Here is a 27,558-nt window from a genome sequence, read left to right as displayed (position 1 = left end):
ATCCTGCTATTACACCGGCACTTCCATGGAATATCACTGCACCGTAATCCTGCTATTACACCGGCACTTCAATGGAATATCACTGCACCGTAATCCTGCTATTACACCGGCACTTCCATGGAATATCACTGCACCGTAATCCTGCTATTACACCGGCATTTACATGGCATATCACTGCACCGTAATCCTGCTATTACACCGGCACTTCCATGGAATATCACTGCACCGTAATCCTGCTATTACACCGGCACTTCCATGGTATATCACTGCACCGTAATCCTGCTATTACACCGGCACATAAATGGTATATCACTGCACCGTAATCCTGCTATTACACCGGCACTTACATGGCATATCACTGCACCGTAATCCTGCTATTACACCGGAATTTCCATGGAATATCACTGCACCGTAATCCTGCTAATTCACCGGCACTTACATGGCATATCACTGCACCGTAATCCTGCTATTACACCGGCACTTACATGGCATATCACTGCACCATAATCCTGCTATTACACCGGCACTTAAATGGTATATCACTGCACCGTAATCCTGCTATTACACCGGCACTTCCATGGCATGTCACTGCACCGTAATCATGCTATTACACCGGCACTTACATGGCATGTCACTGCACCGTAATCCTGCTATTACACCGGCACTTACATGGCAGCTCACTGCACCGTAATCCTGCTATTACATAGGCACTTACATGGCAGCTCACTACATTGTAATCCTGCTATTACACCGGCATTTACATGGCAGCTCACTACACCGTAATCCTGCTATTACACCGGCACTTACATGGCATATCACTGCACCGTAATCCTGCTATTACACCGGCATTTACATGGCATATCACTGCACCGTAATCCTGCTATTACACCGGCACTTACATGGCATATCACTGCACCATAATCCTGCTATTACATCGGCATTTACAAGGCAGATCACTACACCGTAATCCTGCTATTACATCGGCACTTACATGGTATATCACTGCACCGTAATCCTGCTATTACATCGGCACTTACATGGCAGCTCACTACACCGTAATCCTGCTATTACACCGGCACTTACATGGTATATCACTGCACCGTAATCCTGCTATTACACCGATACTTACATGGCAGCTCACTACACCGTAATCCTGCTATTACACCGGCATTTACATGGCATTTCACTGCACCACAATCCTGCTATTAAACCGGCATTTACATGGCATATCACTGCACCGTTAAACCTTTTATTACAACAGCTCTTACAAGGCTTTTTATTACACCATATTCCTGCTATTACACCGGCACTTCCATGGCATGTCACTGCACCGTAATTCTGCTATTACACCGGCACTTACATGGCATATCACTGCACCGTAATCCTGCTATTACACCGGCACTTACATGGCATATCACTGCACCGTAATCCTGCTATTACACCGGCACTTAAATGGTATATCACTGCACCGTAATCCTGCTATTACACCGGCACTTCCATGGCAGCTCACTACACCGTAATCCTGCTATTACACCGGCAGGTACTTGTGGAGTATCACGGCTCCCACGATGGCCATCGCACGGGAAAAAAAATCGCATCGCATGCGATTTTTAACAGAAAAGTATCCAAATGCATTGAAATTAGTATAAAACATGTTCAATGGCCCCCATATGTCATTTTTGAGGCTGTACCACCCCCACTATCAACGCGAACCCGAAGCGTGGCGAGCGGCAGCGGTACGCGTCCTACAACCTTTTCATACCCCCACTATCCACGTCGGTGTGGAATTGAGAATAGAAAGTGTGGCGAGCCCGAAGCGTGGCGAGCCCCGCGAGGGGACACGAATACCTTCACAGGTATATGCGACTGGTGTCACTGGTGTCCGCCTTCACTGGTGTCCGCGTCCGCTCGCCACGCTTCGGGCTCGGTGGCTCACTGCGCTCGCCACACTTTCTATTCTCAACTCCACGCCGACGTGGATAGTGGGGGTATGAAAAGGTCATAGGACGCGTACCGCCGCCCCTCGCGGGCTCGCTACGCTGGCCACGCTTCGGGTTCGTGTTGATAGTGGGGGTACAGCCTCAAAAATGACATTTGGGGGCCATTGAACATGTTTCATACTAATTTCAATGCATTTGGATGCTTTTCTGTTAAAAATTTTAACATTTTGTAAAAACCGGCAACAATCGCATCCAATCGCATGCCACTATATATGGCATGCGATGAGAGCCGTGATAATCCACAAGTACCCACCGGCACTTACATGGTATATCACACTGCACTGTAATCCTGCTATTACACCGGCATTTACATGTCATATCACTACACCGTAATCCTGCTAATACAACAGCTCTTACAAGGCTTTTTATTACGCCATATTCCTGCTATTACACCGGCACTTACATGGCATGTCACTGCACCGTAATCCTGCTATTACAACGGCACTTACATGGCATATCACTGCACCGTAATCCTGCTATTACACCGGCATTTACATGGCATATCACTGCACCGTAATCCTGCTATTACACCGGCACTTACATGGCATATCACTGCACCGTAATCCTGCTATTACACCGGCACTTACATGGCATATCACTGCACCGTAATCCTGCTATTACACCGGCATTTACATGGCATATCACTGCACCGTAATCCTGCTATTACACCGGCACTTACATGGCATATCACTGCACCGTAATCCTGCTATTACACCGGCATTTACATGGCATATCACTATACCGTAATCCTGCTATTACACCGGCACTTACATGGTATATCACTGCACCGTATCCCTGCTATTACAGCGGCATATCACTGCACTGTAATCCTGCTATTACACCGGCACTTACATGGCATATCACTGCACCGTAATACTGCTATTACACCGGCACTTACATGGCATATCACTGCACCGTATCTCTGCTATTACACCGGCATTTACATGGTATTTCACTGCACCGTAATCCTGCTATTACACTGGCATTTACATGGCATATCACTGCACCGTAATCCTGCTATTACACCACCACTTACATGGCATATCACTGCACTGTATCTCTGCTATTACACTGGCATTTACATGGTATTTCACTGCACCATAATCCTGTTATTACGCCGGCACTTACATGGCATATCACTGCACCGTAATCCTGCTATTACACCGGCATTACATGGCATATCACTGCACCGTAATCCTGCTATTACACTGGCACTTACATGGGATATCACTGCGCCGTAATCCTTCTATTACACCGGCACTTACATGGCATATCACTGCACCGTAATCCTGCTATTACACCGGCACTTACATGGCAGCTCACTGCACCGTAATCCTGCTATTACATAGGCACTTACATGGCATATCACTGCACCATAATCCTGCTATTACAGCGCCTCATACAAGGCTTCTTATTACGCCGTATTCCTGCTATTACGCTGGCAGTGTCATGGCTTTGACTACCTAGAAGCCCTGGCCTTCGAAACCGTTGCATATTCACCTACTACATGGACATTTTAAATGCCAATACAGTACACTGGCTGCATCTACATAATGTTATACTGTGCATATAATGCCTATGAGTCACAGCGGGACGGTGGGTATATAAAGTGATATCGGGCCTCATTCAGCATTGAGCACAAAAGTCTGAATATCGAAAATAGGAGTTGTTGGGATCTCTCCACAGTGGCCACAGCACCTGTGCCTACCCAGAAGAATGTGATCGCACTTTGATTGACATCGCTGGGCATCGAGAAGGCAGCAAAGCAGCGATTTGTGGGAGTGGTCTGGACAACGTAGGTGTGTCCAGACCATTTTCGGGAAGGTGCATGATGTCACATGCAGCCGCTGCGAAAGGAAAAAGTATGACAGGGCTTCAACCTTCCAGGCAGGAGTCAACCCGAACCGCTGTGATCACAGCTAGGGCGGGATGGTTCATGTTGGGTGGTTTGCCCTGTACTAGGCGGGAGCGGGCACTGAATGGCGCCCTTAGTCTGTAATATGGCACGGAGTGCGACTCACTCTGCACTGCAGGGACAGCAACCCCAGAACAAATCACAACACACGTCACATTATTCAAGTGAATCAATCTTTATTTGTGTGTCAACAAATCCAAGGTAGAAGACAGCGTTACAGAGTAGTAAGTAAGCGCAGAGCTGTATGCAGGATCACACACTAGTGACAAGATGCCATCACCAGACCTCACATATCACCCGGCTACACCATGCACTGGAAGCCAGGCTCCACATTATCCCCACACTGGAATCATTCATGGAATCACAATGGAGCAGGAGAGAGGGGGCCGGGGGAAGCTAAATCCGACAGAGACATCTCTATTGTACGGCCATAATATGGCTCACCCAGGACATCCTTCCAACAGGGTGCCTGAGCCTTCCAACAGGGTGCGCGGGGGGGGGGGGGGGGGGGGGGGGCTGCTAAGCCTTCTATCAGGGTACGGGGGGTCAGAGCCTTCGAACAGGGTGCGGGGGCCTGAGCCTTCCAACAGGGTGCGGGGGGGCCTGAGCCTTCCAACAGGGTGCGGGGGGGGCCTGAGCCTTCCAACAGGGTGCGGGGGGGGCCTGAGCCTTCCAACAGGGTGCGGGGGGGCCTGAGCCTTCCAACAGGGTGCAGGGGGGCCTGAGCCTTCCAACAGGGTGCGGGGGCCTGAGCCTTCCAACAGGGTGCAGGGGGGCCTGAGCCTTCCAACAGGGTGCAGGGGGGCCTGAGCCTTCCAACAGGGTGCAGGGGCCTGAGCCTTCCAACAGGGTGCGGGGGCCTGAGCCTTCCAACAGGGTGCGGGGGGGCCTGAGCCTTCCAACAGGGTGCGGGGGCCTGAGCCTTCCAACAGGGTGCGGGGGGGCCTGAGCCTTCCAACAGGGTGCGGGGGGGCCTGAGCCTTCCAACAGGGTGCGGGGGCCTGAGCCTTTCAACAGGGTGCAGGGGGGCCTGAGCCTTCCAACAGGGTGCGGGGGCCTGAGCCTTTCAACAGGGTGCAGGGGGGCCTGAGCCTTCCAACAGGGTGCAGGGGGGCCTGAGCCTTCCAACAGGGTGCAGGGGGGCCTGAGCCTTCCAACAGGGTGCAGGGGGGCCTGAGCCTTCCAACAGGGTGCGGGGGCCTGAGCCTTCCAACAGGGTGCGGGGGCCTGAGCCTTCCAACAGGGTGCGGGGGCCTGAGCCTTCCAACAGGGTGCGGGGGCCTGAGCCTTCCAACAGGGTGCGGGGGGCCTGAGCCTTCCAACAGGGTGCGGGGGCCTGAGCCTTCCAACAGGGTGCGGGGGGGCCTGAGCCTTCCAACAGGGTGCAGGGGGGCCTGAGCCTTTCAACAGGGTGCAGGGGGGCCTGAGCCTTCCAACAGGGTGCAGGGGGGCCTGAGCCTTCCAACAGGGTGCAGGGGGGCCTGAGCCTTCCAACAGGGTGCGGGGGCCTGAGCCTTCCAACAGGGTGCGGGGGCCTGAGCCTTCCAACAGGGTGCGGGGGCCTGAGCCTTCCAACAGGGTTCAGGGGGGCCTGAGCCTTCCAACAGGGTGCGGGGGCCTGAGCCTTCCAACAGGGTGCGGGGGCCTGAGCCTTCCAACAGGGTGCGGGGGAGGGTGCCTGCTGAGCCTTCCATCAGGGTGCAGGGGGGTCAGGGCCTTCCAACAGGGTGCGGGCAGGGGGGATCTGAGCCTTCCAGCAGGGTGCAGGGGGTCTGAGCCTTCCAACAGGGTACGGGGGGGTCTGAGCCTTCCAGCAGGGTGCAGGGGGTCTGAGCCTTCCAACAGGGTACGGGGGGTCTGAGCCTTCCAACAGGGTGCGGGGGCCTGAGCCTTCCAACAGGGTGCGGGGGGGCCTGAGCCTTCCAACAGGGTGCGGGGGCCTGAGCCTTTCAACAGGGTGCAGGGGGGCCTGAGCCTTCCAACAGGGTGCAGGGGGGCCTGAGCCTTCCAACAGGGTGCAGGGGGGCCTGAGCCTTCCAACAGGGTGCGGGGGCCTGAGCCTTCCAACAGGGTGCGGGGGCCTGAGCCTTCCAACAGGGTGCAGGGGGGCCTGAGCCTTCCAACAGGGTGCGGGGGCCTGAGCCTTCCAACAGGGTGCGGGGGCCTGAGCCTTCCAACAGGGTTCAGGGGGGCCTGAGCCTTCCAACAGGGTGCGGGGGGCCTGAGCCTTCCAACAGGGTGCGGGGGCCTGAGCCTTCCAACAGGGTGCGGGGGAGGGTGCCTGCTGAGCCTTCCATCAGGGTGCAGGGGGGTCAGGGCCTTCCAACAGGGTGCGGGCAGGGGGGATCTGAGCCTTCCAGCAGGGTGCAGGGGGTCTGAGCCTTCCAACAGGGTACGGGGGGGTCTGAGCCTTCCAGCAGGGTGCAGGGGGTCTGAGCCTTCCAACAGGGTACGGGGGGTCTGAGCCTTCAATTGGGATGCGGGTGGGAAGGATCTGAGCCTTCCAACAGGGTGCGGGTAGGGGAAATCTGAGCCTTCCAGCAGGGTGCAGGGGGTCTCAGCCTTCCAACAGGGTGCGGGGGTGTCTGAGCCTTCATTCAGGATGCGGGGGGGATCTGAGCCTTCCAACAGGGTAGGGGGGGGGGGTCTGAGCCTTCCAACAAGGTGCGGGGGGAGGTCTGAGCCTTATACCAGGGTACATGGGGGTCAGAATCTTATACCAGGGTACATGGGGTCAGAGAGCCTTATAACAGGATACATTTAATCATAGCCTTATAACAGGGTGAAGGGGATCTGAACCATATACCAGGTATGGGGGGGGGGACACTAAGTTACACCGGGATATGGGGGGAATCAGAGACTTATAACAGAGTACATTTGATCAGAGCCTTATACCGGGGTACATGGGGTCAGAGGCCTTTACCAGGGTACATGGGGTCAGAGGCCTTTACCAGATTACATGGGATCAGAGGCCTTTACCAGGGTACATTTAATCATAGCCTTATAAAAGGGTATGGGGGGCACTCTAACTTATACCAGGAGAATTATACAAGGGTACATTTGATTAGATCTTTATAACAGGGTACATGGGATCAGAGCTTTATAACAGGGTACATGGGATCAGAGCCTTATAACAGGGTACAAGTGATCAGAGCCTTATAACAGGGTACAAGTGATCGGAGCCTTATAACAGGGTACATTTGATCAGAGCTTTATAACAGGGTACAAGTGATCAGAGCCTTATACCAGGGTACAAGTGATCGGAGCCTTATAACAGGGTACATCGGATCAGAGCCTTATACCAGGGTACAAGTGATCGGAGCCTTATAACAGGGTACAAGGGATCGGAGCCTTATAACAGGGTACATTTGATCAGAGCTTTATAACAGGGTACATCGGATCAGAGCCTTATACCAGGGTACAAGTGATCGGAGCCTTATAACAGGGTACATGGGATCAGAGCTTTATAACAGGGTACAAGTGATCAGAGCTTTATAACAGGGTACAAGTGATCAGAGCCTTATAACAGGGTACAAGTGATCGGAGCCTTATAACAGGGTACATGGGATCAGAGCTTTATAACAGGGTACAAGTGATCGGAGCCTTATAACAGGGTACAAGTGATCGGAGCCTTATACCAGGGTACATTTGATCAGAGCTTTATAACAGGGTACAGAGATAAAATAACATATTTACAGATAAGGCAAATGTGATAGCACAGGAGGGTCGGATGTGAATGGTACGGACAGGAAGACACTCATTCTGGAGTGAGTGCACAATGCCACTTTAGGAAACAAGGGAGATGGCATGAGACCACTCAGGGGTAACATGCTGTGGAGCGAGCGCTCAGTGTACAGGGAGACAGGCATATGACAGAGTGGAGACCTCATGTGCAGGGACCGGATATGACATGACTTTGTTCCGCCATCTTCTCTCAGAGAGGTCACTACAGTCAGTGTGATTACATACATTCCCTAACCAGACAGGCCAACAGCCGCTCATTCCCAGAGCGATTCTAAGTAGATCACTGGGCCTGTTACATGGGAGACAGCAATCAGCCAATTACAGCACTGCTTGTGCGACATGTGTGCGAGGCAGAATGCGGCAGTGCTATGGATCTACAGTAATCCACTAGATTACACTAAGGTGCAAATATGACATGGAACGGGGTTCCACCAGTGTGTTATGGAATGAAAAATAAAACCCTGTAAGAAGCGAAACGCGTGGGTAAGGAGAGGATTCTACTACAGGATCAGCCGTTTGACTACCGGGATACCGGTGTATGGAGTATGCATGGAGAGACACGTTTCAGTACCAATGCTGAGGGATTAGACGCCCATAATCCCTAGCTAGGGAGCCTCAGACATGTGACAGTGCTCGGGAGCAAATGTCTAAGGAGAGGATTCTACTACAGGATCAGCCGTGTGACTACCGGGATACCGGTGTATGGAGTATGCATGGAGAGACGCGATTCAGTACCAATGCTGAGGGATTAGATGCCCATAATCTATAGCTAGGGAGCCTCAGACATGTGACAGTGCTCGGGAGCAAATGTCTAAGGAGAGGATTCTACTACAGGATCAGCCGTGTGACTACCGGGATACCGGTGTATGGAGTATGCATGGAGAGACGCGTTTCAGTACCAATGCTGAGAGATCAGACGCCCATAATCCATAGCTGGGGAGCCTCAGACATGTGACAGTGCTCGGGAGCAAATGTCTAAGGAGAGGATTCTACTACAGGGTCAGCCGTGTGACTACCGGTGTATGGAGTATGCATGGAGAGACGCGTTTCAGTACCAATGCTGAGGGATTAGATGCCCATAATCCATAGCTAGGGAGCCTCAGACATGTGACAGTGAGGGGACATACAAGCTCAATGCTGTGTGATACGTTACTTCCAGGTCTCAGGCCTGGTGGCAGCGGAGGTGACAGACCCCAGATATCATCTTACAACACAACAGACAGGACAGAATGAGAGGTGTGGACAGAACCACTGAGCCATGTATCAATGAGGCAGAGACCAGAACCCAACTATGAAGGTATCTCGGGTGTGCAGAGCTAGTAATTATATATGTTTGACACTGAGCCCATGAGAGCAGAAGTGCCTGTAGAGCGGTCATATCCCATCGTCCTATGACCCAGCTCGGCAAGTTCCAGGGTCGCCATACACAAGAGCAGGACCCTCGGCACCAGAGATTGGGGATGCGGACTTACATGCACAGGGCCACCAGAGAGCATCTGCCTTACACATGCAAACAGAAGGTTATAGTTTGTATAGGAATACACAGAATCTCGTGTGGTTAGTAAATATTAGAGTGTCCTGCAGAGCATCGCAAGCACCCACTGCCTACTAAAGAAAAGGTTTGAGCTACCACTACAACGAGGTTAAGGCCTCAGTGATGGGAAAAGCCTGAGCACACCATGTACAGGTGCCTCAGTCACTGGAGGCTTACACAACAATAACTATCTCCTGCCCTTCTGGTTCCAGCACCTCTATGACCTGCGTTCTCCCTGCCACCCACATATAAGCAGCAGCCCCTAGTACTCGGCCAGGCTGTGCCACTTGGCTACCAGCTTTCTGGGGTTGTCACAGACCTCTCGCCAATGTTCAATGCCACTGGCGGTGACGCTGTGCGCCCCTAGAATGAGCCGGCCCACCACCTGGTTCTTGGTGGTGCGATCAAAGTCGATGACGAGGAACTCAATGCTGATGTCGGGGATCAGGTCTGTGGGGATGTCGTAGATGAAGGACTCATTGAAGACGGGGCTCAGGGTGCACTTCTTCACATGGGTCTTCTTCTTTGCAATCCGCTTCCGACCATAGTAGACATTCACCTTGACGTATGGATCTAGGGTGCAAAAACACACACTCACAATTATACTGTCCAATAGCTGCTGAATTTATGGACAGGCAGGATGGAGAACACTAGGACCTGGGGCAGGGTGAGCGAGGACAGGCAGGATGGAGAGCTCTAGGACCTGGGGCAGGGGGAGCGAGGACAGGCAGGTCCCTGGTGTAGTGGAAGCGAGGACAGACAGGATGGAGAGCACTAAGACCCTGGGGTAGGGAGGACATGTAGGATGGAGCATGCTAGGACTCTGAGGAAGGAGGGAGGACACGCAGGATGGAGCATGCTAGGACTCTGGAGCACAAGGAGGGAGGACAGGCAGGAGGGAGAGTACTAGGGCTCTGGGGCAGGTGGAGCAAGGACAGGCAGGATGGAGAACGCTAGTACCTGGGGCGGGGGAGCGAGGACAGGAGGAATGGAGAGTGCTAGGACTCTGGAGCACAAGGAGGGAGGACAGGCAGGAGGGAGAGTACTAGGACTCTGGGGTAGGGGGAGCGAGGACAGGCAGGATGGAAAATGCTAGGACCTGGGGCATGGGAAGCGAGGACAGGCAGGATGGAGAATGCCAGGACCTGGGGAAGGGGGGAGCGAGGACAGGCAGGATATAGAACGCTAGGACCTGGGGAAGGGGGAGCGAAGACAGGCAGGATGGAGAGTGCAAGGACTCTGGGGCAGGAGGAGCGAGGACAGGCAGAATGGAGAACGCTAGGCCCTGGGGCAGGAGGAGCGAGGACAGGCAGGATGGAGAGTGCAAGGACTCTGGGGCAGGAGGAGCGAGGACAGGCAGGATGGAGAGTGCTAAGACTCTGGGGCATGGGGAGGGAGGACAGGCCGGATGGAGAACGCTAGTACCTGGGGCAGGGGGAGCGAGGACAGGCAGGATGGAGAACGCTAGGGCAGGGGAAGCAAGGACGGACAGGATGGAGAACGCTAGGACCTGGGGAAGGGGGAGCGAAGACAGGCAGGATGGAGAACGCTAGGACCTGGGGTAGGGGGAGCGAGGACAGGCAAGGTGAAGAGCGCTAGGACCTGAGGCAGGGAAAGCAAGGACAGGCAGGATGGAGAGCGCTAGGACTCTGGGGGGCAGGTGGAGGGAGGACAGGCAGGTCCCTGGTGTGGGGGAAGCAAGGACAGACAGGATGGAGAGCACTAGGACCCTGGGGTAGGGGGAGGGAGGACATGTAGGATGGAGAGTGGTAGGACTCTGGAGCACAAGGAGGTAGGACAGGCAGGATGGAGAGCACTAGTATTCTGGGGCAGGAGGAGCGAGGACAGGCAGAATGGAGAGCGCTAGGACTCTGGGGCAGGGTGAACGAGGACAGGCAGGATGGAGAGTGCTAGGACTCTGGGGCAGGGTGAGTGAGGACAGACCGGATGGAGAGCGCTAGGACTCTGGGGAAGGGGGAGTGAGGACAGGCAGGATGGAGAGTGCTAGGACTCTTGGGCAGGTGGAGGGAGGACAGGCAGGTCCCTGGTGTAGGGGAAGCGAGGAAAGACAGGATGGAGAGCACTAGGACCCTGGGGTAGGGGGAGGGAAGACATGCAGGATGGAGAGTCGTAGGACTCTGGGGAAGGAGGGAGGACAGACAGGATGGAGAGTGCAAGGACTCTGGAGCACAATGAGGTAGGACAGGCAGGATGGAGAGCGCTAGGACTCTGGGGCAGGGTGAGCGAGGACAGGCAGGATGGAGAATGCTAGGACCTGGGGCAGGGGGAGCGAGGACAGGCAGGATGGAGAGCGCTAGGACTCTGGGGCAGGAGGAGCGAGGACAGGCAGGATGGAGAGTGCTAGGACTCTGGGGCAGGGTGAGCGAGGACAGGCAGGATGGAAAGCGCTAGGACTCTCGGGCAGGGTGAGCGAGGACAGGCCGGATGGAGAGCGCTAGGGCTCTGGGGAAGGGGGAGCGAGGACAGGCAGGATGGAGAGCGCTAGGACTCTGGGGCAGGTGGAGGGAGGACAGGCAGGATGGAGAATGCTAGGACCTGGAGCAGGGTGAGCGAGGACAGGCCGGATGGAGAGCGCTAGGGCTCTGGGGAAGGGGGAGCGAGGACAGGCAGGATGGAGAGCGCTAGGACTCTCGGGCAGGGTGAGCGAGGAAAGGCCGGATGGAGAGCGCTAGGGCTCTGGGGTAGGGGAAGCGAGGACAGGCAGGATGGAGAGCGCTAGGGCTCTGGGGCAGGAGGAGCGAGGACAGGCAGGATGGAGAGCGCTAGGCCTCCGGGGAAGGGAGGACAGGCAGGATGGAGAGTGGTAGGACTCTGGGGCAGGGTGAGCGAGGACAGGAGGGATGGAGAGTGCTAGGACCTGGGGCAGGAGGAGTGAGGACAGGCAGGATGGAGAATGCTAGGACTCTGGGGCAGGGTGAGCAAGGACAGGCAGGATGGAGAGTGCTAGGACCTGGGGCAGGAGGAGCGATGACAGGCAGGATGGAGAACGCTAGGACTCTGGGGCAGGGTGAGCGAGGACAGGCAGGATGGAGAGCGCTAGGACTCTGGGGCAGGAGGAGCGAGGACAGGCAGGATGGAGAGTGCTAGGACCTGGGGCAGGGGGAGCGAGGACAGGCAGGATGGAGAACGCTAGGACTCTGGGGCAGGGGGAGCGAGGACAGGCAGGATGGAGAGTGCTAGGACTCTGGGGCAGGGGGAGCGAGGACAGGCAGGATGGAGAGTGCTAGGACCTGGGGCAGGGGGAGCGAGGACAGGCAGGATGGAGAGCACTAAGACTCTGGGGCAGGGTGAGCGAGGACAGGCAGGATGGAGAGTGCTAGGACCTGGGGCAGGAGGAGCGATGACAGGCAGGATGGAGAACGCTAGGACTCTGGGGCAGGGTGAGCGAGGACAGGCAGGATGGAGAGTGCTAGGACCTGGGGCAGGGTGAGCGAGGACAGGCAGGATGGAGAGTGCTAGGACCTGGGGAAGGGAGAGCGAGGACAGGCAGGATGGTGAGTGCTAGGACCTGGGGCAGGGAGAGCGAGGACAGGAAGGATGGAGAGTGCTAGGACCTGGGGCAGGGAGAGCGAGGACAGGCAGGATGGAGAACGCTAGGACTCTGGGGCAGGGGGAGCGAGGACAGGGAGGATGGAGAGTGCTAGGACCTGGGGCAGGGAGAGCGAGGACAGGCAGGATAGAGAGTGCTAGGACTTTGGGGCAGGGTGAGCGAGGACAGGCAGGATGGAGAGTGCTAGGACCTGGGGCAGGGGGAGCGAGGACAGGCAGGATGGACAGGAGCAGTCATAGAACTCGTACTGATCACATGGGACTGAAAGGTAGATAAATAGCTGCTACCTGACAGGCCTGTGATATCCATCCTCGGCAGGTGTTTGGCTTTCAGTACGACGACTGTCATGCGTTGGGCGACTGGCTGGTAAGACAGGGAGACCTGCAGCTCTCCGCGGCTGACACATTTCTGTGATTATAAAGAAGAGCGGTTACTGGGAGATAATAGTTATCATCAGTGCCACGTCAGCCGTGGGCCATGAGCCACCATATATACGAGACTCTGTGCCATCTCCATGGATGTCTATGAACCAATGTAACAATAAGCTTAGTGTATTATGCTGTGGAACATCATGGTGATGGGCTCCCAGCTGTTGCCAGGCAACCTGAATGCACCATCATGGTGGCCGCAGGGGGTAGCTGTGACTGTTGCCCCTGTGTGTGTGCAGTAAGCCAGCTGCAATGTATTCAGTAATCCACTGCTCACTGCACAGCACTGCTGGTGGTCCCTGTAGCTGTCTGCTATCCCAGAGATGTGTTGCACTGTGCATCACGTGGTCCCTGTAACTTCCTGCCATCCCAGAGATGTGTTGCACTGTGCGTCACGTGGTCCCTGTAGCTGTCTGCTATCCCAGAGAAGTGTTGTACTGTGCATCACATGGGCCCTTTACCTGTCTGCGATCCGAGAGATGTGCTGTGATGTGCGTCACGTTTGCCCTGTAGCTGTCTGCTATTCCAGAGATGTGCTGCACTGTGCGTCACGAAGGCCCTGTAGCTACCTGCTATCCCAGAGATGTGCTGTGCGCCACATGGGTCCTGTAGCTCCCTGCCATCCCAGAGATGTGCTGCACTGTGCGCCACGTGGGCACCGTAGCTGCCTTCCATCCCAGAGATGTGCTGCACTGTGCATCACGAGGACCTTGTAGTTGCCTGCCACCCCAGAGATGTGCTGCTTGTGCGTCATGTGGGCCCTGTAGCTGTCTACCATCCCAGAGATGTGCCGCACTGTGCGTCACATGGTCCCCGTAGCTGCCTGCTATCCCAGAGATGTGTTGTGCTGTGCGTCACATGGCCCCCGTAGTTGCCTGCTGTTCCAGAGATGTGTTGCGCTGTGCATCACATGGGCCCTTTACCTGTCTGCTATCCAAGAGATGTGCTGTGATGTGCATCACGTTTGCCCTGTAGCTGTCTGCTATGTCAGATATGTGCTGCGCTGTGCATCATGTAGGCCCCGTAGCTGGAATCGGTACATCTGTCAGAATGAACTTAGGTCTACAGTCATTAGGTCGACCCCACTAGGTCGACTGGCAGGAAGGTCGACCTGACTTAAGGTCGACATGGGCCAAGGTCGACATGACTTAAGGTCGAATTTGCATAAAGGTTGACATGAGGAAGGTCGACTGGTCATAAGGTCGACATGGGTTTTTCACTGTTTTTTTTTATCCGAATGTCGACATGGACACAGTTGGCAATGAGAATCGGACCCTCGCTTCGCTCACGATGCTTCGGGCACGGTGCCTCGCTGCGCTCGGCACACTATTTTATTCTCCCACCACGCCCTAGTGGATGGTAGGGCATGAAATACCGCCTGTCGGCACGTCGGCTCAAAAAACAGTGAAAACCCCCATGTCGACCTTATGACCAGTCGACCTTCCTCATGTCGACCTTTATGCAAATTCGACCTTAAGTCATGTCGACCTTGGCCCATGTCGACCTTAAGTCAGGTCGACCTTCCTGCCAGTCGACCTAGTGGGGTCGACCTAATGACTGTAGACCTAAGTTCATTCTAATAGATGACCGCTTCCCCCGTAGCTGCATGCTATACCAGAGATGTGCTGCACTGTGCGTCACGAGGGCCCCGTAGCACCCTGCCATCCCAGAGATGTGCTGCACTGTACATCACGTGGGCCTCGAAACGGTCTGTTATCCCAGAGATGTGCTGCGATGTGCGTCACGTGGGCCTTGTAGCTGCCTGCTATCCCAGAAATGTGCTGCGATGTGCGCCACGTGGGCCCCGTAGCTTCCTTCCATCCCAGAGATCTGATGCACAATGCAGATCTGTTGCTGCCTGCTATCCCAGAGATGTGTTGCACTGTGCGTCACATGGGCCCGGTAGCTGCCTGCTATCCCAAAGATGTGTTGCCCTTTGCGTCACATGGGCCCTGTAGCCGTCTGCTATCCCAGAGATGTACTGCGCTGTTTATCACGTAGGCCCTGTAGCTGCCTGCCATCCCAGAGATGTGCCGCACTGTGCGTCACATGGGCCCGTAGCTGCCTGCTATCCCAGAGACGTGTTGGGCTGTGCGTCACATGGGCCCACTAACTGCCTGCCATCCCAGAGATGTGCCGCACTGTGTGTCACATGGGCCCCATAGCTGCCTGCCATCCCAGAGATTTACTGCGCTGTGCATCTTGTGCGTCACATGGCCCCCGTAGTTGCCGGCTATCCCAGAGATGTGTTGCGCTGTACATCACATGGGCCCTTTACCTGTCTGCTATTCAAGAGATGTGCTGTGATGTGCATCACGTTTGCCCAGTAGCTGTCTGCTATTCCAGAGATGTGGCCCCGTAGCTGCATGCTATTCCAGAGATGTGCTGCACTGTGCGTCACGAGGGCCCCGTAGCTGCCTGCTATCCCAGAGATGTGCTGTGCGCCACATGGTTCCTGTAGCTCCCTGCCATCCCAGAGATGTGCTGCACTGTGCATCACGTGGGCCTCGAAACGGTATGTTATCCCAGAGATGTGCTGCGCTGTGCGTCACGTGGGCCTTGAAGCTGCCTGCTATCCCAGAGATGTGCTGCGCTGTGCGTCACGTGGGCCCCGTAGCTTCCTTCCATCACAGAGATGTGCTGCACTGTGCATCACGTGGACCTTGTAGTTGCCTGCTATCCCAGAGATGTGCTGCTCGTGCGTCATGTTGGCCTCGTAGCTGCCTGCCATCCCAGAAATGTGATGCACAGTGCAGATCTGTTGCTGCCTGCTATCCCAGAGATGTGTTGCACTATGCGTCACATGGGCCCGGTAGCTGCCTGCTACCCCAAAGATGTGCCGCACTGTGCATCACATGGGCCCATAGCTGCCTGCTATCCCAGAGATGTGTTGGGCTGTGCGTCACATGGGCCCCGTAGCTGCCTGCTATCCCAGAGATGTGCTGCACTGTGTATCACGTGGGCCCCCTAGCTGCCTGCCATCCCAGAGATGTGCCGCACTGTGCGTCACATGGTCCCCGTAGCTGCCTGCTATCCCAGAGATGTGTTGCCCTTTCAGTCACATGGGCCCCGTAGCCATCTGCTATACCAGAGATGTACTGCGCTGTGCATCACGTAGGCTCTGTAGCTGCCTGCTATCCCAGAGATGTGCTGCTCGTGCATCATGTGGGCCCCGTAGCTGCCTGCTATCCCAAAGATGTGTTGCCCTTTGCGTCACAAGGGCCCTGTAGCCATCTGCTATACCAGAGATGTGTTTGGCTGTGTGTCACGTGGGCCCCATAGCTGCCTGCCATCCCAGAGATTTACTGCACTGTGCATCTTGTGGGCCCTGTAGCTGTCTGCCATCCCAGAGATGTGCTGCGCTGTGCATCACATGGGCCTCATAGTTGCCTGCTATCCCAGAGATGTGCTGCGTATCACGTAGGCCATGTAGCTGTCTGCTATCCCAGAGTTATGCTGCACTGTGAGTCACCTGGCCCCGTAGCTACCTGCCATCCCAGAGATGTGTTGCGCTGTGCCTCACATGGGCCTTTTAGCTGTCTGCTATCCCAGAGATGTGCTGCGTATCACGTAGGCCATGTAGCTGTCTGCTATCCCAGAGATGTGCCGCACTGTGCGTCACATGGGCCCGTAGCTGCCTGCTATCCCAGAGATGTGTTGGGCTGTGCGTCACATGGGCCCCGTAGCTGCCTGCTATCCCAAAGATGTGCTGCACTGTGTATCACGTGGGCCCCCTAACTGCCTGCTATCCTAGAGATGTGCCTCACTGTGCGTCACATGAGCCCGGTAGCTGCCTGCTATCCCAAAGATGTGTTGCCCTTTGCTTCACATGGGCCCTGTAGCCGTCAGCTATACCAGAGATGTACTTGCTGTGCATCACGTAGGCCCTGTAGCTGGCTGCTATCCCAGAGATGTGCTGCGCTGTGTGTCACGTGGGCCCCATAGCTGCCTGCCATCCCAGAGATGTGCTGCACTGTGCATCACATGGGCCCTGTAGCTGTCTGCTATCCCAAAGATGTGTTGCCCTTTGCTTCACATGGGCCCTGTAGCCGACTGCTATACCAGAGATGTACTTGCTGTGTATCACGTAGGCCCTGTAGCTGCCTGCCATCCCAGAGATGTGCCGCACTGTGCGTCACATGGGCCCGTAGCTGCCTGCTATCCCAGAGACGTGTTGGGCTGTGCGTCACATGGGCCCACTAACTGCCTGCCATCCCAGAGATGTGCCGCACTGTGTGTCACATGGGCCCCATAGCTGCCTGCCATCCCAGAGATTTACTGCGCTGTGCATCTTGTGCGTCACATGGCCCCCGTAGTTGCCGGCTATCCCAGAGATGTGTTGCGCTGTACATCACATGGGCCCTTTACCTGTCTGCTATTCAAGAGATGTGCTGTGATGTGCATCACGTTTGCCCAGTAGCTGTCTGCTATTCCAGAGATGTGGCCCCGTAGCTGCATGCTATTCCAGAGATGTGCTGCACTGTGCGTCACGAGGGCCCCGTAGCTGCCTGCTATCCCAGAGATGTGCTGTGCGCCACATGGTTCCTGTAGCTCCCTGCCATCCCAGAGATGTGCTGCACTGTGCATCACGTGGGCCTCGAAACGGTATGTTATCCCAGAGATGTGCTGCGCTGTGCGTCACGTGGGCCTTGAAGCTGCCTGCTATCCCAGAGATGTGCTGCGCTGTGCGTCACGTGGGCCCCGTAGCTTCCTTCCATCACAGAGATGTGCTGCACTGTGCATCACGTGGACCTTGTAGTTGCCTGCTATCCCAGAGATGTGCTGCTCGTGCGTCATGTTGGCCTCGTAGCTGCCTGCCATCCCAGAAATGTGATGCACAGTGCAGATCTGTTGCTGCCTGCTATCCCAGAGATGTGTTGCACTATGCGTCACATTGGCCCGGTAGCTGCCTGCTACCCCAAAGATGTGCCGCACTGTGCATCACATGGGCCCATAGCTGCCTGCTATCCCAGAGATGTGTTGGGCTGTGCGTCACATGGGCCCCGTAGCTGCCTGCTATCCCAGAGATGTGCTGCACTGTGTATCACGTGGGCCCCCTAGCTGCCTGCCATCCCAGAGATGTGCCGCACTGTGCGTCACATGGTCCCCGTAGCTGCCTGCTATCCCAGAGATGTGTTGCCCTTTCAGTCACATGGGCCCCGTAGCCATCTGCTATACCAGAGATGTACTGCGCTGTGCATCACGTAGGCTCTGTAGCTGCCTGCTATCCCAGAGATGTGCTGCTCGTGCATCATGTGGGCCCCGTAGCTGCCTGCTATCCCAAAGATGTGTTGCCCTTTGCGTCACAAGGGCCCTGTAGCCATCTGCTATACCAGAGATGTGTTTGGCTGTGTGTCACGTGGGCCCCATAGCTGCCTGCCATCCCAGAGATTTACTGCACTGTGCATCTTGTGGGCCCTGTAGCTGTCTGCCATCCCAGAGATGTGCTGCGCTGTGCATCACATGGGCCTCATAGTTGCCTGCTATCCCAGAGATGTGCTGCGTATCACGTAGGCCATGTAGCTGTCTGCTATCCCAGAGTTATGCTGCACTGTGAGTCACCTGGCCCCGTAGCTACCTGCCATCCCAGAGATGTGTTGCGCTGTGCCTCACATGGGCCTTTTAGCTGTCTGCTATCCCAGAGATGTGCTGCGTATCACGTAGGCCATGTAGCTGTCTGCTATCCCAGAGATGTGCCGCACTGTGCGTCACATGGGCCCGTAGCTGCCTGCTATCCCAGAGATGTGTTGGGCTGTGCGTCACATGGGCCCCGTAGCTGCCTGCTATCCCAAAGATGTGCTGCACTGTGTATCACGTGGGCCCCCTAACTGCCTGCTATCCTAGAGATGTGCCTCACTGTGCGTCACATGAGCCCGGTAGCTGCCTGCTATCCCAAAGATGTGTTGCCCTTTGCTTCACATGGGCCCTGTAGCCGTCAGCTATACCAGAGATGTACTTGCTGTGCATCACGTAGGCCCTGTAGCTGGCTGCTATCCCAGAGATGTGCTGCGCTGTGTGTCACGTGGGCCCCATAGCTGCCTGCCATCCCAGAGATGTGCTGCGCTGTGCATCACATGGGCCCTGTAGCTGTCTGCTATCCCAAAGATGTGTTGCCCTTTGCTTCACATGGGCCCTGTAGCCGACTGCTATACCAGAGATGTACTTGCTGTGTATCACGTAGGCCCTGTAGCTGGCTGCTATCCCAGAGATGTGCTGCATATGACATAGGCCCTGTAGCTGCCTGCTTTCCTTAAGATGTACTGCTCTGTGCACCACATGGGCCTCATAGCTGCCTGCTATCCAAAAGTTATGCTGGCGCTGTGCATCACGTGGGCCCTGTAGCTGCCTGCTATCCCAGAGTTGTGCAGTGTTGTGCGTCAAATGGGCCCCGTAGCTGCTGGCTAGCCGAGAGATGTGCTGCGCTGTGTGGCATGTGGGCCTCATAGCTGCCTGTTATCCCAGAAATGTGTTGTGCGTCATGTGGGCCCCCGTAACTTCCTGCTATCCCAGAGATGCGCTGCGATGCATAGCCATGTAGTATAATAATAGGGGGAATGACTCAGGACACAAAGACGGTTCCGCTCACCGATATATTCTCACCTGAATGTTCCGTTTTACGATGTCCCTAGTTATCTGCACTTTTCCAGTGCTGGGATCCACCCCAGCCAGCGGCACCATGACCTCCCCGATGACATCATCTCGCGAAAAGCGGTCAAAGCTCAGCACCAGGAAGTGAAGGATTAAATCCTGAAGCTGGCTGTACGGAACGCCGTAAAATGTGAAGGTTTCGTCAAAGACGGGATCAAGCGTTTTTCTTAAGACCCGAGTCTTCACCCGATGCTTCTTATCGGGCAGGATGGTCATCTTAATGTAGGGATCAGACCCATGGGAGTCCTCATCCATGACAGGCAGGCCATGAGCCTCCTGTATGGTCACCACTAGGGCCTTCTTGGGGAAGTTATAATCTACAGAGAGCGTCAGTGTCCCCAGCATGAGCTCCTCGTCCGGAGAGGATGGCGATGAGGTCTTGCTGCCGCTTGTGGCCATACTCTGGCTTGGACTCACCTCATCCCCATAGCTCATGCTGACCGGTAGCTGGCTCATGGCAGTGGCCAGTCCGTTGGGACCTTTCCCAGAACTCATTAGTCCAGCCTCGGCATTCTCCAGCAATGCGTTTCCCCGGGCAATGTCGCCGTCCGCGGGATGTTTGTCTCTGCGGATTCGGAGATTTTTCTTCTTGTTGCTGAGAGTCTCTGGGTAGATGCTGATGCCCTTCAGCATGTGTATGAACTTGTATGGTGGGTTCTTGTACTTCTTCTCCGCCCGACTGCGGCAGCAAGTCCAGATGAAGAGCGTGAATAAGACGCACACAATCAGGATGGTCGCACCGATGAATCCAGCTGCGATTGGAGACATTTCTGCAAGAGCAAAGGAGACGCGTTACCCTACACCGCGAATAGTACTGCAGCTAGCGCTTGTCCTAAGTGCCCCCCTCCGCATTACTGTGTCCACACAGTACAATCCGGCCACACAACAATACCACAATTGGCAGCATGGGGGCACAGTGGTTAGTATAGTATTGGAATTATCACACACACTAAATTATTACATATCCCTACGAGTACTGAGCAAGAAACCCCCCCCTCTCAGGGGCCACTGACCTCTCCCCTTCTCCTCCTAATACACAGACATCAGGGGACACTGACCTCTCCCCTCCTCCTAATACACAGACATCAGGGGACACACTGACCTCTCCCCTCCTCCTAATACACTGACCTCTTCCCTCCTCCTAATACACAGACACCAGGACACACTGACCTCTCCCCTCCTCCTAATACACAGACATCAGGACACACTGACCTCTCCCCTCCTCCTAATACACAGACATCAGGACATACTGACCTCTCCCCTCCTCCTAATACACAGACACCAGGACATACTGACCTCTCCCCTCCTCCTAATACACAGACACCAGGACACACTGACCTCTCCCTCCTCCTAATACACAGACATCAGGGGACACTGACCTCTCCCCTCCTCCTAATACACAGGCATCAGGACACACTGACCTGTCCCCTCCTCCTAATACACAGACATCAGGGGACACACTGACCTCTCCCTCCTCCTAATACACAGACACCAGGACACACTGACCTCTCTTATCCTCCTAATACACAGACATCAGGACACACTGACCTCTCCCGTCCTCCTAATACACAGACATCAGGGCACACTGACCTCTCCCCTCCTCCTAATACACAGACACACTGACCTCTCCCCTCCTCCTAATACACAGACACCAGGACACACTGACCTCTCCCATCCTCCTAATACACAGACATCAGGGCACACTGACCTCTCCCCTCCTCCTAATACACAGACATCAGGGGACACTGACCTCTCCCCTCCTCCTAATGCACAGACATCAGGGCACACTGACCTCTCCCGTCCTCCTAATACACAGACATCAGGGCACACTGACCTCTACCCTCCTAATACACAGACATCAGGGGACACTGACCTCTCCCCTCCTCCTAATACACAGACATCAGGACACACTGACCTCTCCCCTCCTCCTAATACACAGACATCAGGGGACACTGACCTCTCCCCTCCTCCTAATACACAGACATCAGGGCACACTGACCTCTACCCTCCTAATACTTAGACATCAGGGGACACTGACCTCTCCCCTCCTCCTAATACACAGGCATCAGGACACACTGACCTCTCCTCTCCTCCTAATACACAGACATTTGGACACACTGACCTCTGAAATGCTGGGAGTGTCCGGGGGAAACGTCGGGAGAGTCCCAGTTAAAATACACATCATACACCGGAGTCATACGTGTAACACGGTTGAGATACACATCATACACCGGAGGCATACGTGTAACACAGCTGAGATACACATCACACACCAGAGTCGAACGTGTAACACGGCTGAGATACACATCACACACCAGAGTCGTACGTGTAACACGGCTGAGATACACATCACACACCAGAGACATATGTGTAACATGGCTGAGATACACATCATAAAGCGGAGTCATACGTGTAACACGGCTGAGATACACATCACACAGCGGAGTCATACATGTAATACAGCTGAGATACACATGATACACCAGAGTCGTACGTGTAACACGGCTGAGATACACATCACACACCGGAGGCATACGTGTAACACGGCTGAGATACACATCATACAGCGGAGTCATACGCGTAACACGGCTGAGATACACATCATACAGCGGAGTCATACGCGTAACACGGCTGAGATACACATCACACAGCGGAGTCATACATGTAACACAGCTGAGATACACATCACACACCGGAGGCATATATGTAACACGGCTGAGATACACTTGATACACCAGAGTCGTACGTGTAACACGGCTGAGATACACATCATACACCGGAGTCATACGTGTAACACGGCTGAGATACACATCATACACCGGAGTCATACGTGTAACACAGCTGAGATACACATCATACACCAGAGGCATAAGTGTAACACGGCTGAGATACACATCATACACCAGGGGCCACAGAACCACTACTGCTATGACTAAAAGTAATTCAGGGGCCACAAACAGCTAATATTCCTTGGGCCACAGACCCACTACTTTCCTAATGCTATGACTAGCAGTAATTCAGGGGCCCACAAATGTATTCCCAGGGCCACAGAGCCATTACTTTACTAATGCTATGACTTATCGTAAATCAGGGGCCACAAACAGTCTGTATTCCCTGGGCCACAGAACCACTACTTTACTACTGCTATGACTAAAAGTAATTTAGGGGCCACAGAGCCACTACTTTCCTAACACTATGACTAGCAGTAATTCAGGGGCCACAAACAGCCAGTATTCCCGGGGCCACAGAACCACTACTTTCCTAATGCTATGACTATCAGTAATTCAGGGGCCACAAACAGCCAGTATTCCCAGGGCCACAGAACCACTACTTTCTTAACACTATGACTAATCGTAAATCAGGGGCCACAAACAGCCAGTATTCCCGGGGCCACAGAACCACTACTTTCCTAATGCTATGACTATCAGTAATTCAGGGGCCACAAACAGCCAGTATTCCGGGGGCCACGGAAAATCTACTTTTCAAAGGCTCCCCCACTAATTATAATCCTGTTCCAAAAACAGCCAGTATAACAGGGGCCACTGAAACGGGTTGGGATCGTTTGGTCGAATGCATTATGGTCGAATGTCATTACATCGAATCCATTAGGTCGAATTGCTAAAAGGTCGACATGACTCTAGGTCGACATGGGAAAAGGTCGAAATGATTCTAGGTCGAAAGGTCATTAGTTCGACAGGTCATTAGGTCGACAAGGTCATTAGTTCGACATTGTCTAGGTCGACATTCACAAAGTCGACATGGGGTTTTCACTGTTTTTTTGGTACTTATGTAGTATCTGGGCTGCCGATTTTTTGATTGTATGCCTTAAGTTAAAGCATACAATCAGATGCGATGCGATGCGATATCGCATCGCATCGCATACGATGCGATACGATGCGATGCGATGACCCGATTTTTCCATAGGATTCAATGTTAAAATGGACTGAGTCCATTTTAACATGGAATTCAATGGGAAAAAGGGGTCCTTTTCATACCCCTACTATCCAAGTGGGCATGGAGTTGGATATAAACCTGTGGCGAGCGTAGCGAGCCACCGAGCCCGAAGCGTGGCGAGCGAAGCGAGCCCCGCGAGGGGACGGTATTCTGTGTCCCCTCGCGGGGCTCGCTACGCTCGCCACGCTTCGGGCTCGGTGGCTCGCTACGCTCGCCACAGGTTTATATCCAACTCCATGCCCACTTGGATAGTAGGGGTATGAAAAGGACCCCTTTTCCCATTGAATTCCATGTTGAAATGGACTCAGTCCATTTTAACATTGAATCCTATGGAAAAATCGGGTCCATCGCATCGCATCGCATGCGATTTGGTCGGGTGCGATGCGATGCGATGGACCCGATTTCAAAATCGGCAGCCCAGTTACTACATAAGTACCGTTTTTTTACCTGAATGTCAACACAGTCGACATGGACACAGTTTAAAGTGCACTGCATCCCCTCGCATCGCTCGCTGCGCTCGCCATGCGTCGGGCACGGTGCCTCGCTACGCTCGGCACACTATTTTATTCTCCCACCACGCCCTAGTGGATGGTAGGGCATGAAATACCGCCTGTCAGCACATGTCGGCTCAAAAAACAGTGAAAAACCCCATGTCGACTTTGTGAATGTCGACCTAGACAATGTCGAACTAATGACATTGTCGACCTAATGACCTGTCGAACTAATGACCTTTCGACCTAGAATCATTTCGACCTTTTCCCATGTCGACCTAGAGTCATGTCGACCTTTTAGCAATTCGACCTAATGGATTCGATGTAATGACATTCGACCATAATGCATTCGACCAAATGACCGCATCCCACTGAAACCCACCCACTAATTGTAAGCCAGGGGCCACAAACTAGCAAATAGAATAGGTCTCCCAGAAAATCAAACATCCTGAGATATCCCTTCTACGGTGGTAATTCCACTTCCTATCTGCTGTCCCCCGTGTGTCCATGGGCAGTGAAAGGATGGATGTGTGCACCAAGGCTGGCATGGGAAGATAAAGCAATCGCATATGCTTTCATCATGGGGTTCTTCAGTGACCCGTTGGGATACTCAGTGCAAGGAAAAGCGGGGAGTTACCCCATGGTGAGATATGGTAAATGGGAATATATTGTCTGTCTGTATGGCCCTCCCCTGAGTACTTTATCTGCGTACAGCACAATGTACAACACTTACTACCCTCACTTCACATCCAGTGTCCCTGAGTCCTAGGTACAACCTATACCATTTTTACACCAAAACTGACGGATTTTTGGACCCGGATGCGACCCGGCAGTTCTTCCATTTTACACTGGCGTCCCCCTGGCATTATGCTGGGTGGGCGACGCCAGTGAAGTCGGGCTCTGAGCCGGCGCTTGAAGATGACATCATATCCAAGCACTGGGAAACCCGCCGACCGACACCCTTGCAATGCCGCCCGGACACGCTGGGTAAGGTGCTGGGCTGCCCCCAGCCTCCGACCATTCACCTCTGCATAGTATGGCAGACAGCAGCGGAGGCTGTACGCAGCCTGTGCCCAACCTCTGAACTGAGCTCAGGTCACTGCGGTCCGGAGGTTGGGGCTACCTGATTGGAGGAAATAGGTCCCTGGGTCGGGATGCAGTGTAAATCCCGGCGGTCGGGATCCCGGCGTTCAGAATCCAGACGCTGGAATCCCGATCGCCGAAATCCCGACACTTTCTCCCTCCGGGGGTATCCACGACACCCCCGGAGGGAGAATAAATTAGTGTGCCGAGCATAGCGAGGCACCGGGCCTGCTGCGTGGCGAGCATAGCGAGCCCGCAAGGGGGGGGCGATCCACGTCCCCCCTTGTCGGGATTTCGGCGATCAGGATTCCAGCGTCGGGATTCTGAACGCCGGGATCCCGACCGATGGGATTTAATACTGAATCCCCTGGGTCGATGACCCGGGTTACCCATTTACACGGCCCCTGACTCCGGGGAACCCTGGGCACTCTAGCTGGACAAGTTGGCTTGGTCACCGGGGACTACCGGAACCCCTAGATTCTTATGGTCACTTACTAACAGTAAAATAATGTGTACACACGGTGAGATGTGCCGTGCGATGCCATCCCCGATGCCATGCAGATCTGCACTATATAGTCAAGGCAGCCAAGACTTTCTGGCTGCGATACGGGAGCGCACATTGGGATCGCAATGGTTAAAACCTGTGCGATCTGCATCAGATACCGATGCGATTCAGACTATATAGTCAGAATCGCAGGGCGATTGTACCCGTGTGTACACACCATAAGCCTGGGGCCACAAACTGACAGTATTCTGAGACCCAAAGGAACCCCTACATTTCCGAGGCCACTAACAGCCACATCAGGGGTGACCACATGTAACCCACGCGCCATCACAGTATCCCCCACAGATATGGGGCCACAGACTGTATATCAGGGACCCAGTATCCCCCACACATCTGGGGCCACAGACTGTATATCAGGAACCCAGTATCCCCCACACATCTGGGGCCACAGACTGTATATCAGGGACCCAATATCCCCCACACATCTCGGGCCACAGACTGTATATCAGGGACCCAACCCAGTATCCCCCACAGATATGGGGCCACAGACTGTATATCAGTGACCCAGTATCCCCCACACATCTGGGGCCACAGACTGTATATCAGGGACCCAGTATCCCCCACACATCTGGGGCCACAGACTGTATATCAGGGACCCAGTATCCCCAACACATCTGGGGCCACAGACTGTATATCAGGGACCCAGCATCCTCCACAGATATGGGGCCACAGACTGAATATCAGGGACCCAGTATCCCCCACACCTGGGGCCACAGACTGTACATTGGGACCCTATATCCCCCAGACATCTGGGGCCACAGACTGTACATTGGGGACCCTATATCCCCCAGACATCTGGGGCCACAGACTGTCTATCAGGGACCCAACCCAGTATCCCTCACAGATATGGGGCCACAGACTGTATATCAGGGACCCAGTATCCCCCACACATCTGGGGCCACAGACCGTATATCAGGGACCCAGTATCCCCCACACATCTGGGGCCACAGACTGAATATCAGAAACCCAGTATCTCCCACACATCTGGGGCCACAGACTGTATATCTGTGACCCAGTATCCCCCACACATCTGGGGCCACAGACTGTATATCAGGGACCCAGTATCCCCCACACATCTGGGGCCACAGTCTATAAGGGACCCAGTATCCCCCACACATCTTGGGCCACAGACTGAATATCAAAAACCCAGTATCTCCCACACATCTGGGGCCACAGACTGTCTATGAGGGACCCAGTATCCCCCACACATCTGGGGCCACAGTCTATCAGGGACCCAGTATCCCCCACATATCTGGGGCCACAGACTGTATATCAGGGACCCAATATCCCCCACAGATCTGGGGCCACAGACTGGTTAGGATTCAGGGCCCACAGACTATATACCAGGGGCACAGACGAGGGGCCACAGGACGACGCTTACCGAAGCTGGGCGCGATGTTGCTGATCTCCGCCATGCTGCCGTGTGTGTGTGTGGGTGCCGGGATGATCCCTAATACATGTCCCGACCGCTCCCCACTCAGATGATGATGAGCTGCCCGGATGCTACGGCGCACCTGCTGGTCCTGATGCAAAGCAAGCCCCTCCCACCTGCCGGAAACTGCCGAACGCACGAAGCCGCGTCCGTCATGTTGCTACACCCAGACACAATTGTCCGTCGTAGTACG

The 27,558-nt window shown here is 54.5% G+C and overlaps 1 protein-coding gene across 5 annotated transcripts; it reads right to left on the bottom strand.

Annotated features, from left to right (window-relative positions):
* Positions 1 to 4,071: 4,071 nt before the first annotated feature.
* On the bottom strand, positions 4,072 to 27,487 carry SYT11 (synaptotagmin 11). 5 transcript variants are annotated; one of them, XR_014466227.1, is made up of 5 exons: positions 27,315 to 27,486; positions 19,793 to 20,610; positions 13,049 to 13,172; positions 6,170 to 9,766; positions 4,072 to 6,085 (listed from the first exon to the last, which is right to left on the bottom strand). XR_014466227.1 is itself a non-coding variant. In XM_083166574.1 (4 exons), exons 1-4 carry the CDS (start codon positions 27,346 to 27,348, stop codon positions 9,456 to 9,458), a joined length of 1,284 nt encoding a protein of 427 aa, XP_083022700.1. In that variant the 5' UTR covers positions 27,349 to 27,487; the 3' UTR covers positions 6,740 to 9,455. The 5 variants fall into 5 exon arrangements, 2 of the variants coding, with proteins under 2 accessions (XP_083022700.1, XP_083022701.1); XR_014466228.1 differs by having other exon boundaries at positions 4,072 to 6,058; XR_014466229.1 differs by lacking the exon at positions 4,072 to 6,085 and having other exon boundaries at positions 6,740 to 6,832; positions 6,889 to 9,766.
* Between the last annotated feature and the right edge of the window lie 71 nt (positions 27,488 to 27,558).

The sequence above is a fragment of the Crinia signifera genome, chromosome 12 (assembly GCF_055691185.1).
Source record: "Crinia signifera chromosome 12, ASM5569118v1, whole genome shotgun sequence".
Taxonomy (NCBI): Eukaryota; Metazoa; Chordata; class Amphibia; order Anura; family Myobatrachidae; genus Crinia; species Crinia signifera.
This window is presented reverse-complemented; position numbering and strand designations above follow the sequence as displayed.

Coding starts and splice junctions, on each gene's coding strand:
- SYT11 (XM_083166575.1), bottom strand. CDS start 27,348: ATGGCGGAGATCAGCAACATCGCGCCCAGCTTCG. Junction 13,173..19,792: donor TCGTAAAACGGAACATTCAG/GTGAGAATATAT, acceptor TTATAATCACAG/AAATGTGTCAGCCGCGGAGA. Junction 9,767..13,048: donor TATCACAGGCCTGTCAGGTA/GCAGCTATTTAT, acceptor TTTGCACCCTAG/ATCCATACGTCAAGGTGAAT.